General features: G+C 46.3%; 1 protein-coding gene across 5 annotated transcripts; it reads right to left on the reverse strand.

The window, feature by feature from the left end:
* Positions 1-2,405: 2,405 nt before the first annotated feature.
* On the reverse strand, positions 2,406-12,412 carry brd2a (bromodomain containing 2a). 5 transcript variants are annotated; one of them, XM_030120178.1, is made up of 12 exons: positions 11,907-12,412; positions 7,769-8,072; positions 7,537-7,674; positions 7,301-7,442; positions 6,968-7,164; positions 6,333-6,884; positions 6,100-6,228; positions 5,821-6,012; positions 5,470-5,732; positions 5,020-5,339; positions 3,749-3,880; positions 2,406-3,630 (listed from the first exon to the last, which is right to left on the reverse strand). In XM_030120178.1, the coding sequence occupies exons 2-12, from the start codon at positions 8,045-8,047 to the stop codon at positions 3,503-3,505; spliced, it is 2,472 nt and encodes an 823-aa protein (XP_029976038.1). In that variant the 5' UTR covers positions 8,048-8,072; positions 11,907-12,412; the 3' UTR covers positions 2,406-3,502. The 5 variants fall into 5 exon arrangements, with proteins under 5 accessions (XP_029976038.1, XP_029976037.1, XP_029976036.1 ...); XM_030120177.1 differs by having other exon boundaries at positions 11,877-12,412; XM_030120176.1 differs by having other exon boundaries at positions 10,331-12,412.
* Between the last annotated feature and the right edge of the window lie 3,916 nt (positions 12,413-16,328).

A 16,328-nucleotide genomic window follows, 5' to 3' on the forward strand; every position in this document is an offset into this window, starting at 1 on the left:
TACACTTTATCTTTTTTAACTGCTTTATACGTTTAAAAGTGATGGTTTTGAATACTGTGACATGTGCTGCGGGCCAATTGGCCAGGCTACCCTAGTAAAAGAGATGACGATATCAATGGGTTTTTTTTTTTTTTTTTGGCTGAATAAAACAATAAATAAATAAATAAATAAATAAATAAATAAATAAATAAATAAAGGTGTCTGAACGACTTTCTCTTTGTGCAGTGATGACGACAGTTTATCTGTTTTATCAGTTTTGGAATTGTATTTGGTTTATTCCTATTAACATAACTACATTATTTTCGATAATAAATTAGTTTGATTAGAATCAGTTTCAGATTGGATTGTAAAGCCTTTATTAATCTGTTTACTTCTTCATTGGATTCCTCTTTACTTAATTTTCTTGCAATAACTTTTTTGACCATACCTGAAGCATTTTAAATTGGACAAACCTTAATGGAGGGAGATATACAAATATAATATGATTAATACACATTTGCATTTATGAAAAGCATGAGATTATTAAAGAGTTTGGATTAAATGTGTGGAATGTAAAACCTGACTGGAAATAAAGAGAGAAAAATGAACTCAAGGAAACTGCTGCTGCTGCTGCTGTTGTTGTTGCTGTTGTTTTTATTCCTGGCATTCAAGTAATTTCTTAATAAATACAAACTAACAATGAAGACAAGGTTATCAGTGGTTCAGCAGACAGTAATAATCATTAGTGATTAAAAGTAGAACTAAAAAAATCCTTGTTGGCTGTTTTTAGTATAGATAATTATCATCTCATTGCATCAAGCCTGTTTTAATAACTTTAGACAGACTGAAGCAGAGAAGTTGGGAATACGGATGTACAATTGGATAGAAAGCAGAAGATGGATTTAATAAAGTGGGAATTTTAATTCTCACACTAAAAGTGAAGGTGAAGATCTAGCGAGCCAGAAAATACACAGTGATATGAATTCTATAGTGATTGAAACAACAAATAAAGAGGAAGTAAATCCCTATTCTGCAGTGACCAGTCATTTCTAATAAAGTAAGATCTAGAAACACGTTATATTCACTTTATTCCTATTTTAGAATTATTCATGATTGATATAATCAATAGTAAAAAAACGTAAAGTGAATCCTCAGCCTTTGTCTCTCGGGAGTTTATTTTGAAGTCTTCTTTCAACCGGAAGTGCAACTAAGCGTCACTCTGTTTAACTTTACTCTCATGGTGTAGTACCGCATTATGTCCGCCAGGGGGCAGACACACTGAACACATGAGCGTGAACTGAATGAACCTCGTTAAAATGAAGGCTAATAACTCGGGCATTTGACCTGAACAAAATGTTTCTCGTTTCCTCGACCGAATTATACGAATAAAAGCATATTTTCTCTATATTGCGTAATTTAAACGGGTTCGTTATCGAGCGTAGTGTGTCACTGCGTTGCGGTCCGGGCTGCACCTGGAATATTAATGTTGCGAGTGTTCCCCCCGGAACTGGGCGTCTGTGTATTCCCAGCGGGACGCTCAGTGAACGATAAAGCTTTACTAAAAGTTCTAAAACTGTCAAAAGGTTTGCGTCTTTGATAAGATTAAATATGCAGATTGACATGAATGCCAAAGAAACATTAACAGTGCAGAATCTAATAATCCCGGGAAAAAAATCGTTCCCTATGAACCATAATCCTGATCCAAATTCACAGTTGAAATCCAAATTAAAATTAAAACTTTAAAAAATAACGTCCTATCTGCAGGTTGTCAGTGGAATTCAACCTGCAAAGTTTTGCTGCTTCACTCGTTTCCAAAAACTAATCTTAAGTGCAACACCTGAAACAATCCAAGTCTGCTGCTGACATTGCTCCAGGAAACCTGGGTTATAAAAATCATTTTAACCTCATAAATATACATAAATATTTTCTAACTGAAGAGATTTGAAGGCTGTTTGCATGCTGGCTGGTCTGTGGAATTCTCCAAACTTTTCTCTTCACGATGAGTCACTTCTAGTTAATCAAAGAATAAATGATTAAAAAGAAAAAAGGCTACTTTGTTCAAACTCTCCCATATTCCAATAGATAATAAAGTATTAGAGCTGCACATTTAACTCGATTTTCCTCCCAGTGTGCAGACAGACAGGAAGCTCAGTGTAATCCGCCAGAGGACAGCAGAGGTGGTGAGGATCCAGAGGGATGGACAGGAGACGAGAGGAGAGCTGAAGACAGAGTCCAGCTTCACACGGACTCCACACCTGCTGGAGACTCGACAGGACGCTGAGCTGAGGACAGAACTGAGCTTCTCACTGGAAGAAGGACCAGAAGCTGGAACACAAGGACGATCGCCATGGAGACAGAGGATGAACAAGAAGCCTGAAAGAAGTTCACGTGTTTCCTCCAGAGAAATCAAACATCCAGAGTCTGAAAGAACCAACATGTCCGTTTATTTCTGTACATGAGATGACTGATGAGTCCATACAGAGGCTTCACATTCTGAACTAACTGGAACATTTGTTTAGAAGACAAAAGAAACCGACTGAGACGCTTCAGAGTCTGAAGCTGAAAGAAAAACAGACACTTCTACAGATCCAAGAGAAGAACTTCCAGGATAAAGGTTTCTCTTCTAAATAAATAACTTCTGACTAACTAAAATCAAGCCACATCCAATTTAAAGAAACACTTTACTCAGAACAGTTTAGTCGTACCAAACATCAACATCAGAGAAAAGCTCCCGCACACTTTGCGTCTGGAATATTCCCACCACCGTGAGGAGAACGGCGCCACAGAAGCAGACATGAAGGAGTGAGGTCTTCCAGCTCTTTTCTGTGGCTCAAGTCAAAGAAGTCAAAGGAAGCAGTTTGTTATTGGGCAGCGTGAGCGGACGACCGTCCTCACTGTTTATTAGCAGATTGGTCACAAGGTGAAAAACTCAAACATGTTTACAAAGAGAAGCTGAAATGAAGACGACAGGCCACAGAAATGTCCGGGTCACGCTTCTGTACAGAGGATGGAGACGTGAGGAAGCAGGGTAGTGGGTTTCACTCAGTCAAGGTGCTTCTGCGTGCAGACTGCAGAGCCATTTCAACGCCTGCGTCAAAACCAGGAGGACTCACAAGGCTGCAGCTGTGGTGTCGGGTCACATTCATACCGCGCTCACATTCACACACGCCCACGTTTCCCCCTCCGCAGCACTCGGGGGAAAAAAAACAAACACAAAACGCTCCGGCCGCACCACGTTCAAGCTTTCCCAGCATGAGGGAAATAAATATCTCTTCTTTATGAAAGAAAACTACTGTACACCTGATCTATACAGCATGGAGGCGGAGCCGGGAGGAGGGACATTCTGTCCAGAGGTCCTCAGACTCCGGTGTAGCACCCTGATCCCTCCGCCCGCCCCCTCCACCTCTTTGTGCCGAGTCGAGGGAAGCCTCAGGCCGCCGGTCCGGCCCGGCCCGGCCCGCTGACGCAGCTCCTCTACAGTTCAAGGTGAGACGCTCTGCGACTCCTCCGGCCGTGGAGACTCTCAGCCCGAGTCCGACTCGCTGGTGTCCGACGAGGACGACGAAGACGAGGAGGACGAGGAGTCGGAGGAGGAGCTGCTGGCGCTCAGTCTGGACGGCTGCGCGTGAGGCTCGGCCGCAGGCTTCTCTGCTGTGGGACAGAGAGAGAACAGACTTCAGCACCACGGACAGCGCCCAGCAGAGCGGAGCTCGGCCGCCTGCTGGCTGCCTGGAGTCCCCGCTCCGCCCACGCAGCGGGCGGGACTTACGTTTGGTCTTGGCGGGTTTCTTGCCGGAGTTGAGCTGACCGCTGACGTCCATCAGCCTCCTCTCCAGCTCCAGCTGCTTCTCCAGGGCCAGCTCCTCCCGGGACTTCCCCGCGCTGTTCTTCTTACTCGCCGCTGCAGGGAGCGAGACGACGCATTACTACAGCAGACTGGCCGGGCGATACGGCGAGAAAACCCTCTCCATATATAAGCATCTTTGTTAAAAAATTATAGAAACCAGAGATCAGCTAGTTTCATTAACATACATTAAATAAGATTATTACAGAGAAATGTAACAATCATTTTTACTAAACAATACAATGAATAAAGACAATCTAAAATAACAGGGAAGAGTGTTTATGGAGGAATAAATACAGAAACAAAATAAAGAAATGGCCTCCTCTGAGAATGTTAAGACACTGAAATGTAAACTTGATCTTCATCAAGCTATGATGCTGCACGCGCTGAGCGTTTGCTACAAGTGTTCATAATAATACAGATTAGCTCGTTTGAAATTCTAATATAAAACAACAGAAAAATAATATTGTCACTGGCTGCCTGTCACACAGCTGCATGTCTCTAGAATCTGGCCTTTCAGCTTATCCAGCGTTCCTTTTGATGTGGAGAACTCCACTTGGAGAACACACACTGTTCTGTCTGTATTGACTCTGTCGACCAAACGCCTGGGTGAGTGTTGACTGATGGATCTCACAGTTTATTCATCAGCTGGGTAAACTGGGCCTGGTGCTTCTGCTCTCAGTCAGCAGGAACGTCTGTGGCGTTGCCACTACTTTTATACAAATTCAGCAAGCTGGCTGGCTTCGTTGATGGACTCATCTGACTGATATTTGGCTTTGCAATCACTTTTTTCCTCCGAATTTCTACTCAGTACCTCACCCTGTTCCTCACTCGCTGAAGTGTGTGTGTGTATGTGTGTGTGTGTGTATCCCAGTGGCTACGCCTCTCCAGAGACAAAGATCCTGTTAGGAGCGTTCGCTCCGTTTACCCTGCTGTGAACCAAATGCAGATCTGCTGAGATCAATGCAGAGTGAGTCATCCTGTCGTTCAGCCTCTTTGGAGGAGAGACCAGGAGAACCAGTCGCACACATTACAGCCATGACTGGGTAAATGGATTCACAGCAGAAATTTATCATGATCACAAAATTTGCCTAGCCGTAGCAGTGTGTGTGTGTGTCTCTCTCTGTGTGTGTGTGTGTGTGTGTGTGTGTGTGTGTGTGTGTGTGTGTGTGTGTGTGTGTGTGAGAGACACTGACCATAAGGCTTCCTGGGCTTCTTCCTCAGACATGTCATGACGTATCTCTCCAGCTCCCTGAGCGTGGACGGCTTCAGGGTTTCGAAGTCGATCTCGATCTCCTCGGGGTTGGTGTCTCGCAGCGAGGGCTCCCTGGACTGGATGATGTAGACCACGCGGCCCAGCTTCTCCCCGGGGAGCTTGTTGATGTCCAGGCTGAGCTGCCGCTTCTCGTCGTACGACATGGGCGCCGTCTCCTCCTCCTCGTCGGAGTCGAAGTGACCCACCAGGGGCTCGTGGACCGGCTGCGGCACGCTGAACATCATGTTGGCCTTTTTGGACCTGGAGGGAGGAGAGAGAGGAGCACAGACTGTGAGGACGGAGGCCTCACCGCCATCTGGAGGCAGGACACTCTGTTCTCCGTCCGGGAGGAAGCAGGCTGCAGCTCTGTCCAGCAGGGGGCAGCACTCACTTGCTCTTGTTGGTTTTCTTGCTGGGAGCCTTCTTCATGGGCATCACAGGGCAGGACACGCCTCTGCTGCTCTTGGCTTTGGGGGTCTTGCTGGTTTTGGGGGCCTTGGCGGGCTTGACAGACGGCAGCTCCTCGTCCATCCTGCGGTGTTTGTCCTTCTCCACCTTTTTCTTCTTCTTCTTGTCTTTCTTCTCCTTCTTCTTCTTGGGCTTGACGATGGGGCCCTGGGAGAGCGCGGTGAGCTGCTCGTGCACGGCCTTCAGCTGCACAGCAAAGAGAGAGCAGACGAATTTCAGCAGAGCGTCTGACGGCCATTCCCCCCCCCCGTCGGCGTGGCGACGCGGCACCGACCTGCTCCTGCAGCTCCGCCAGCCGGTTGGCTCGCTCCTCCTCAGAGTCCGAGCTCGGGCTGCTCTCGCTCTCCTCACTCTCACTGCTGAGCTCGCTCTCTGATGACGATGAAGAGGAGGAAGAGGACGAGGAGGAGCTGGGCGGGGCCGGAGGCTCGTCTGGCATCTTGGCGAAGCAGAACTCAAACACATCCTGCAGCGAGAAAACAGCACATGGAGTCAGAACTCGGCCATGTTGGAGCCGCTGCAGACACTTCAGCGTAGCCTCGACTTGTTTTACCTGCAGCTTCCTGGCCATGGCCACCACGTCATGGTCCGGAGGGTTGTACTTGTAGCAGTTTGAAAACATCAGTCTGATGTCGGCAGAGAACTGCTGAGAGTCTCGGTACTCCCTGCTGTCCATCTTCCGCTGAAAACGAGAAATAAAATCTTTAAAATCATCTGTCAGTGTGACGCATGAGGAGCTTTCCCGCAGGACGCCGCCTCCTGGACGCGCTCCAGCCCTGAACTGACCTTGATGGTGCTGAGGTCCATGGGCTGTTTGATGATGTCGTGGTAGTCGTGGAGGCCGAGCGACGTGGCGTCGACGGGCTTGTAGAACGGCCAGGCGTAGGCCGCGTGCTTCTTGGACAGCAGCTCCTTCAGGACGCCGCTGCAGTAGCGGAGCTGCGGGCTCAGCTTGCTGCGACGCACCGGCGGCGGCAGGATGGAGTCCGGCAGATCCTTCTTGGGAGGTTTGATGGGTCTTCCGCTCACCCCTCTCCTGCTGGCCGCCGTGGCCTTGGGGCCCATTCCCATGATCCCCCCTCGGCCCATCCCCATGCTGACCCCCATGCCCATCCCCACGTTCACCCCCATGTTCATCCCCTGGCCCATCCCCAGGCCGAGGCCGGCGTTCATCCCCAGCGCCGAGCTGTGATCCACCCCGAGCGAGGTGAGCGTGAGCGGGGAGTCGTGGCCTCCTCCCATCCCCAGGCCGATGCCGCTGACGCCCATGGTGCTCATGATGGGCATGGCCATGGTGGTCGGAGTGGTCGTGTCGGCCTTCCGCTTCACTCCTTTTTTCTGCGAGACACAGGACGGACACTGATCTGTTAACGTGCACGGTCCGGATGCGAGCTGAAACCACAGAGCGCTCGCCCGGTCACCTTGGCAGTGGGCTGCGTGGGCGGCAGGCCGGCCATCGGGATGCTCTGTTCAGTCTGAAGGGAAAGAGGCAAGCTCTTGGTCAGCAGCGTCTGAGGGGGGGTGGAGAGGATGGAGTCGGGCGTTTCCGGGGTCGGAGGAGAGTACGCCGACTGGGAAACCGCTGGTACTTGATGAGCTGTCGTCACGCCTCCAGAAACTACAAGGGAAGAGGAGCATGATGGGAAAACAGGAGTCAATATACATACAAATTATTGACACTCATGTCAGAATATAAGACCCTGCAGATGTAGCGCGAACATTCAGTGTGAGGAAGGAATAAGTCGGCCCTGTACCTTTGCTCTTGCGGCTGGACTTGGCCGGCTTGCTGCGCGGAGGAGGGGGAGGCAGCTCCAGCTCCTCCTGAGGCATCTGAGCCACTTTCTGCAGGAAGGCCTTTTCCAGAGACTGGGCCATCAGTACAATGTCATCTGTGGGCTGCAAAATTCAACAAAAGCCATGTTTTATACATTCAGCCATGCAAACGTGAACCGCTCTCACAGTGTGTTTGATCAGCTCAACAGCAGCTCACCTTGTTGTAAATGTAGCAGTTGGTAAACATGGTGTTGAAATCCTGCATGCACTCACTGGCACTGCGGTAAAAGTTGTTCTCTAGTCTCTTCTTAATCGTCCCCATGTCCATGGGACATTTGATGATCTTATGATAGTCCTGTGCAAAGACACGCAGAGGAATTGAGACATCATGAAGAGCTGAGCGCCGTTCACAGTGAGCGCTGATGCTCTGTAAGGACGCGCACACTCACAGGTAAGTTGAGCTTGACTGCGTCGACCGGTTCGTGGAAGGGCCAGGCGAAGTGGTGCCTCCACAGAGACTTCAGCAGGACTTTCTGCAGGAACTGCAGCTGGTTGGTCATCCGTCCCTGCCTGTTGGGGTCTTTGACTGCAGGCTGTGGTGGTCCGGACTGGACCATGTGGCTGACGGGGGGCATCCCGGGACTCTCAAAGCCCTCGTAGAGCAGCGAAGGTTTCCGGATGCGTTTCCCTGCCGCGCCAGAGCCTTGATCCATGGTGATCCCCAGCATGCCAACATCCAGGCCGACATGGGAACTGAAGAACAGAGAATGAGGCCAGCCATCACCAACACATGAAGAAAATGCTGACTTTTACCGGCCCTACTCGAGTAAATCATTGAACTACAAACCTCAGAACAAACCTGGACAACAGGCACCAGATGTACAACACTTTCCGTTGTGCACTCATAATCCGTCTTTCAGATGACATGTACAAAAAAAAAAAGAAGCAAACTGATGCTATTTATAAACTCGGGTTTAAAAAAAAAAAACATTCCAGGATGAAATGAGTCTAGTTCTAATTGTACCAATAGATTAAGAGCTTCCAGTAATTTCCACCACTGTGTGCTCAAGTGACATTAATGCAGCGAGAGCCTGGAGAGCGAGCGTGACTGTCACTTCCTCCTCCGTGCACTCCCACCTCTTCCACTTGGGAAAAAAAAAGGCTCTCCCATAGGATTGTGGGTAGAGTGCAGCTTGCAGCTTCTGTTACAGTAATGAGTTATTTCAGAAATTGACCGTATGTAAAGCAGGAGCCAACGCATGCTGACCCACTTTCGCGTGTTGTTCAAATGTACCCGTCACGTGGCTGAAGCCTTCTGGGACAAACAGCAGTCTGACACAGGTCTGTCTTATCAAGGAAAATAATCTCACCGACTAAAATCAACAGATGACGGCTTCAGCACCTGCTCCTTTTTCAAGAGCCAAACATCTGTTCAGAAAATAAATTCACCTGACTTACCATTGGCATCCAATGATGCAACCTGTCCAACATCAGTGGCACAACTGACCCAAAGTACTCACCCTGACCAACAGAATCCTCCGAGCATGCAGTGAAGACCCAAAACAATGCAAACCTAAGAATTAAATCCCTTCTCTGGAGAGACATTCACAAACTTTAACTGGGGCTCATACACCAAACTATTTGCAGTGTGTGGTAATGTGTGATGGATTACCCCTGAATGAATGACTGCGAAGTCGCAGTTCCCTTCATCATTAACCTGAACTCACCACAGCTTGACCTGCTGGCTCACTGACACAATGACTGCAAGGCCAAACTTCCAAGGACAGAGAGGGTCATTTCCTACAAACCCCTCAAAACACACTTCACATGGGACTGTTTGTTTATCCAGCTGAGATTTAAATCTCTATTTTTAAATAAATTAAAAACCTGCCATTCCTCTTGCGTGTCCTTGGAGTTACTGATGCAAATTTATTTGAATAGTCAATAGTTCAATGAATGTGTAGATGGAGGTACCGGAGGACAGCAGGCAAGGATCCACTTCTAACAGGTTATTTTCAATGATACAACTTCTTCAAACACATTTGACAGTTAGGGTACTTTATTAGAAAATAATTATTCATTTACATGAGAGTAACAGAAGGAAAAAAAAAAATTGGCTATAAAAAAAAAATTAGTTTCACAATGATATATTTATACTTGAGGGTGTAACAGAAACAGACCGACTGCAGTTCTAGAAGCTCCTTACTGCCCGTCTAGACCGAGTGACACTGAGCTGTGTAACCAGGCAACCACTGAAACTCCCAAACACATGGACAAGCCGGACTGGAGCAGGAGGCGAACTCCGTTTACACAATGAGAACCTCTGGAGACAAAAACAGCTCAATGGAAGCAACGCTGCCGACGATCAAAACACCCCCGACTGTCACATGGCTACAACAACAAAACGACAAATCAAGCGGCAGCTTGACTGTAAATCGTATTTTAGTGCAACGACGAATATATGAATCGAGCTGAAACCGTTCTTACTAGTGCATCTTTTGGTCATTTACCAACAACGGGAGCGGATGTTGACCGTACAAGTCCGCTACATCGATATTCCACTTCACCCTGCGTAACAGGCACAAAGCGGAGAGTAGTCCATAGTTGAATAAAGCGACGTTCGGCCGCGAACAGCAGGCGAGCCGCTGTAATGTCTGTCGTGAGGGGCTCGGTAAGGCAGCGCTAATGCTAGCAATGCTAACAGCGACTGGCAGGCAGCGGGAGAGAGCGGCCAACGGCACAGGCGCCGTGAAGATGGCGCCGGGCGGCGGAGCACAATCAACAATCGCATTTTGAATAAAACCTGCAAAGATATTTTTATTCCTTGATACGGAGGTCGCTTAAATGACGCGATTAATCTTCCTCCTGGGGAAGAATGAGTCCATTCCCTCCCTTTCACTCGTACCGCTGTAAACACAGTCCTTCAACGTCAATATTTTTATCATATTTGTCTAAAACGTTACAATATCACCCCTGATGGAAAGCTGAGAATCAGTTTTACCGATAGATACCTGTCAAGGGGCGAGTTAAGAGCCATATCCATCAGGATGGATCCGGATTCTCTTTAAAGATAGGATCCGTCTCCGCTCGGCAATATGAAAAGCTCCCCGCCACGACGACCTCCTTGCTGTCTGCTTCGTTGAAATGGCGACGTTGCGACTACACCCGTTATTTTATAGACCGAGAACGCCTCCTATTGGTCAAAGTGACGCAGAAAGTCCCCGCCCCCAGAAACCTCATTCGCTGCTCATGATGTCTGTCAAAGTCGCCCCGCCCCAGATTGCCAGTTCTCGACTGGCAAGCTTTCGGGCCAACCTGTTCGAGTGTTCTTGCTGTCAGTCAAAGGAGCAACGCGATACTATTGGCCCGCTCTATTCCGTATCAAACACTGCGGCCTGCGACTGGCTCCGCCATAAACTTCTTCACAAAAAGCGAGGGCAGCGCAGCCGCCTTCTCCTTATCATATTACATTACGTCAACGTGTGCTAAGCGGCTGCGCGGATTGGTCCAAACGGCTACAACGCGGGCTTGGCGGATGAATACCAAGACGCCTATTGGTCATTCTTCCAGGTCACGCGCACCAGCGAGGAGCCGGGGGCCTCTCCCCACGAGCTCCTACTTACCAGAATATCCGCATTTCTGCCTTTGAGAACAGGCTCCCCGCCGCCATCTTTAAACACGATTCTAACAATGTAAAACCGAATTATTTACCGTAAACGCAGCTAAATATTGAACGACAACATAAGATACGGGATACTTGTCTCTTATTTCCATACAGGAGAATATAAAATCGTCGTTTGATCCAAAGGAAAAGGCCACAAAACTACACAGACAGAAAGGCCTTCTTGGCCCACAAACAAGTATCTCAAGGGCACACAAATACTGAACACCTAAATCTTCACATCTACAAAAGAAAACTTATCGCCTGTATTTACCTAACAAACACAGAAAGGCACAACAACAATCAATGAAAAACAAGCCAACCTAATACTGCCAGAGAGCCTATCAACTCCAGTGAATGACACAGCAGTTTTCCATACTGACCTCAAACTGAATTAATTCCAATTTAACATTAAAAGGAAACATTCAAAACGATCACCAACATCACTGAAAACATTAAGATAATAACTGTATATTATTGATGTAAAAGTAAAATTCCACACAGTTTAGAGTTTCAAGATAGTAAACTACAAAAAAATCGCAAAAATATACCTGAAAACTTTAAAACCATGTTAAATTCAACCGAAACTGTCACTTAATAAAAAAAACCTGAAAAACAAGACCACACAAAAAGGTTACCTAACCACTGCCGCCCATCCCCCACACCAAGGTTACTAATTCACAACAATGTCACTGAAAGGAGCCATCGAGGGTTTCACTGAAAAAAAATAACTGATTTAAAAACAACCTGTAAGACTAGAAACACAAAAAAATTACTTAAACAAATTCTCATTTAAAATAACAAAATCATAAAAAAATTAAAATACAATGTTAAAAATACCACATTAAATTCTTGAGTTAAAATATCGACTGGTAAATCCCAAAGTAATGTAAAACCTTTCTTCATCAATTCTTCTGGTCTCCCACCTCGATACTTTTTAACCAACACATTTCCCTCCAACATGTCCGCCTTCTTCCCTCAGTCCCTGCGCCGGGTGGGGGAGGGGAGTCATGTGATGAAATCTGCCTCCACGTCCTGTTGTTCACAAAAGAAAAAAAAAACTGGAACACGTGGCATTCCGCGGAAAAAAAGACACCAAAACGTTTCCACTGTGATCCCTCCTCAGAAAATACTTCCTGTTTGTCCATATCCTGTGATGTGCATGAAGATTTCTGCTCAGATTTGAAGATAAAGTTGGACAAATATCCGAACAAAGGACATACTTTCCGTTGGACCTGGCTCGCTCCGATTGGCCAGGCCTGACCACGTGACTGAGAAGATTTCAGTATTATTGATTAAGATGTTTACTTAAACTTCCTCTGCTATAATCCGTTCGAGGAGGCAATAATCCCTCGCAGCCCGTGTGCCTCAGTTTGTCTGAAGTAGAAATTAGATGTCAGTTTTACTCCTCGTGGCCATTGCTGTCGATCTGCACCACAGGAGCAGCATGAAACACTGCGCATGCGCCCTGGCGATGAAGACGCTCCGTCTCCCAGGCAGTGAACATGCAGAAAGCTGACCAAAACCACGCGCGTCCGACAGACAGGGGGCCTGATGGCATTCTGCAATAAAGCAGGAAGAAGGAAACAGCCTGACGCCTTTTGATTTCAATTATTTATACAACATTGATGCTTATTTGTGCAGACTTGGTTTCAAAGATTTTTTATTGTTTCAGTTCACCAGTGAGGGTGGAAACTTATTTCAGACATAAACATCATAACATTCATAAACATTTTTGCAGACCTACATTCACATTGATCGACACACTTCATGTAACTTACTCATACCTGCATGAATACAGACAGTATAATAAAAAAAAGAAAAGGATGAGGCAAAGCTTATTTAAGTCTTAAACACACACACACACACACACACACACACACACACACACACACACACACACACACACACACACACACACACACACACACACACCCCGCTCCATATTGTACAGTGCAGCTACAATATAAGCTACACACACTAAAACTTCAGGAAAACCTTCTGGCATGTAGTTGTTCAAAAATAACTTTTTAGTTTTGGTTTTCATGTCATATCAGCACCACACCAAAAAAAAAAAAAACTCTAGACAAAAGAATCAAGTGTTATTTTTAGTAAAATAAAATATTAACATGTTTAAATGTCACTTTCATTTGTTTTGTTTGTAAAATTTCTGAATGTTTGATAATAGTTGAGGGAAAAATGAGAGTCTTTTGTTGGTCATATAAAAAGTGAAACTGTGAATGTTTAAAACTGAAAGTAAAAATAAAATGACTGAAGAACTGCGTGAGGCTCAACTCTGATTTTTAAAGAAAACTTTTTAGATTTTTGATCTTAAAGTGTGTTCAGTTTGGTCCTCACAGCTAACGTTTAAGTTCTTTTGTAATGATAATCATGGAGGAGAAATCAGGAAAAACGTCCACGTATGACACAGAATTACAAGGAAGAATGGCTGACTTCCAGCAGGGAAGTAAACAATGACTCTAACATAGACGATACTGGAAAGAGAGGCTGGCTGCAGGATTACATCAGAATCAGCCTCCTCTGAGTCATCAGCCTAGCAGTGCTCCTTCTCTCTCTCCCTCTCTCTCTCTCTCACACACACACACACACTCACACACTGCCAAACTTCCCCCTCAGGCTTTTCTTTGCTGGCTGAATGATCCTGTCACGTGATCACATTCAGTCCACTAATGACTGACAAGAAAGCTCTTTAAATATGTTTTTAAAAGTGTGATGAGTAAAGTTAAGTATTTGTTCTATTATAATGCATTGAGAATATTATACTGTTCTTTAATTTTACCGTATTTGATATATTGTTTGGAGGTTTGGGGTAATTCATATCCTACTCATCTATTAGCTTTAGCTATTTTACAAAAGAGGGCTCTTAGAATAATTAATAAAGCCGCTTCAAAAGAACATGCAGCAAAACTATTTCTGATGTCAAGACTATTAAAATTGAAGGATTTAATTGATTTACAAACATTAATAGTGATGTATGGATTAATCTGTTATATACAGGACTGTCTCAGAAAATTAGAATATTGTGATAAAGTTCCTTATTTTCTGAAATGCAATTAAAAAAACAAAAATGTCATACATTCTGGATTCATTACAAATCAACTGAAATATTTCAAGCCTTTTATTATTTTAATATTGCTGATTATGGTTTACAGCTTAAGAAAACTCAAAAATCCTATCTCAAAATATTAGAATATCATGAAAAAGTATACTAGTAGGCTATTTAACTAATCACTTGAATCGTCTAAATAACTCGAAACACCTGCAAGTGTTTCCTGAGCCTTGAAAAACACTCAGCTTGGTTCAGTAAACTAATGGGGCATTCACACCGGACGCGTCGCGGGCGTCGTCGACGCTCGGGACGCCTCGAAGCTGACGCTTGTGACGCTTTAAACACGACGCTTGACACCGGGTGGTCACAAAGCTCGCGACGCTCGCGACGCTCTTGATGCACGTCAGTTAATTGGCGCGCTGGAGGCTGATTTCTGTTTCCAGCTATGGCGGATGGCATCAGGAGAGCGGCTTGGCTTTATTTGTTAAATAAAGCTAGACCGCGTCGTCGTCGGAAAAGTCGCTATTGGCTGCTCTGCTCCTCTCTGCTCTGACTGCAGCAGGGAGCGCTGCTGAGACTGACCGCTTGTGAGCGCTTTGGGACGGGGGAGGGGCTCACGCAGCACCCGCTGCTCATTGACGACAGCAACGAGACGTCCTGTCACGTCTCCAGAGCACCAGAGAAGGTCGCTAGATTTGTCGCTAGTTGCTTTTGACAAAAAAACGTCGCCAAGAGGCTTTGGAAAGTCGCCAGATTTAGCGAGAAAGTCGTCAAGTTAGCAACACTGGCTGGTTGGCCCGCATCGGTGCTCGGATCACTCGTAGTGACGTAGCACCGGAGGGATCGTCTCTGATTGGTTGACGCTCAGCGGCAGCGCGTCGAAAGTTCAGTTTTCCCAACTCTCAAAAAGCGACGCTCACGACGCTCCTGACGCCGGGGACGAGCGTCGTGGGCGTCGACGCTCGAAACGCTGGAAAAGCGACGCTCATGACGCTCCTGATGCGCCGCCCCGCCGCCCGCCGCTCCACGACGCTCGTCCACCATAGACTTTGCATAGAAAAGCGCCGCTCACGACGCTTGCGACGCGTCCGGTGTGAATGCACCATAAATCACAAGTATGGGGAAGACTGCTGATCTGACTGCTGTCCAGAGGACCATCATTGACTCCATCAGGAGGGTAAGACACAAAATGAAATGTCTCAAAGAGCAGGCTGTTCACAGAGTGCAGTTTCAAAGCACATTCACAAAAAGTCTGTTGGAAGGGAGAAATGTGGCAGGAAACGCTGCACAACCAAGAGAGATGACCGCAGGCTGAACAGCATTGTGAAGAAGAGCCGCTTCCAGAATTTCGGGGAGCTTCAAAGACAGTGGACTGAAGCTGGAGTCCAGGTATCAAAAGCCACTGTTCACAGACGTGTCCGGGAAATGGGCTACAATAGCCGTATTCCCATGGTCAAGTCACTTCTGAACTCAAGACAACGGAAAAAGCGTCTGACTTGGGCTATGGAAAAGAAGCACTGGACAGTTGGAGAGTGGTCCAAAGTCCTCTTTTCAGACGAAAGCAAGTTTTGTATTTCATTTGGAAGTCAAGGCGCCAGAGTCTGAAGAAAGGCTGGAGAGGAGCAAAATCCAAGTTGCTTGAAATCCAGTGTGAAGTTCCCACAGTCAGCGATGGTTTGGGGAGCCATGTCAGCTGCTGGTGTTGGTCCACTGTGTCTCTTCAAGTCCAGAGTAAATGCAGCTGTGTACCAAGAGATTTTAGAGCACTACATGCTTCCTTTTGCTGAAAAGCTCTATGGAGATGATGATTTCATTTTCCAGCATGATCTGGCACCTGCCCACAGTGCCAAAACCACCAGTAACTGGTGTACTGACCATGGCATTACTGTCCTCGATTGGCCTGCCAATTCCCCTGACCTGAACCCCATTGAGAATTTGTGGGGTATTGTCAAGAAGAAGCTGAAAGACACCAGACCCAACAATGCAAATGAGCTAAAGGCCGCTATTGAAGCATCCTGGGCATCCATAACACCTCAGCAATGCCACAGGCTGATTGCCTCCATGCCACGCCGCATTGATGCAGTAATTCGTGCAAAAGGATTCCCAACCAAGTACTGAGTGCATTAATGGACATTTTCAAATGTTTGATTTTGTTTTGCTGTTATAATTTGGTTTTTTTACTTGGTCTGAGGAAATATTCTAATATTTTGAGATAGGATTTTTGAGTTTTCTTAAGCTGTAAGCCATAATCAGCAATATTAAAATAATAAAAGGCTTG

The sequence above is a fragment of the Salarias fasciatus genome, chromosome 22, assembly GCF_902148845.1.
Source record: "Salarias fasciatus chromosome 22, fSalaFa1.1, whole genome shotgun sequence".
Taxonomy (NCBI): Eukaryota; Metazoa; Chordata; class Actinopteri; order Blenniiformes; family Blenniidae; genus Salarias; species Salarias fasciatus.

What these genes read in the sequence shown, in the direction of transcription:
- brd2a (XM_030120174.1), bottom strand. Translation starts at nt 8,225, where the DNA reads ATGAGTGCACAACGGAAAGTGTTGTACATCTGGTGCCTGTTGTCCAGG. An exon ending in TTGTCCAGGTTTGTTCTGAG is followed by an intron (nt 8,073 to 8,166) that starts GTTTGTAGTTCA and finishes TCTGTTCTTCAG; the next exon opens with TTCCCATGTCGGCCTGGATG. An exon ending in CAGTCAAGCTCAACTTACCT is followed by an intron (nt 7,675 to 7,768) that starts GTGAGTGTGCGC and finishes GTCTTTGCACAG; the next exon opens with GACTATCATAAGATCATCAA.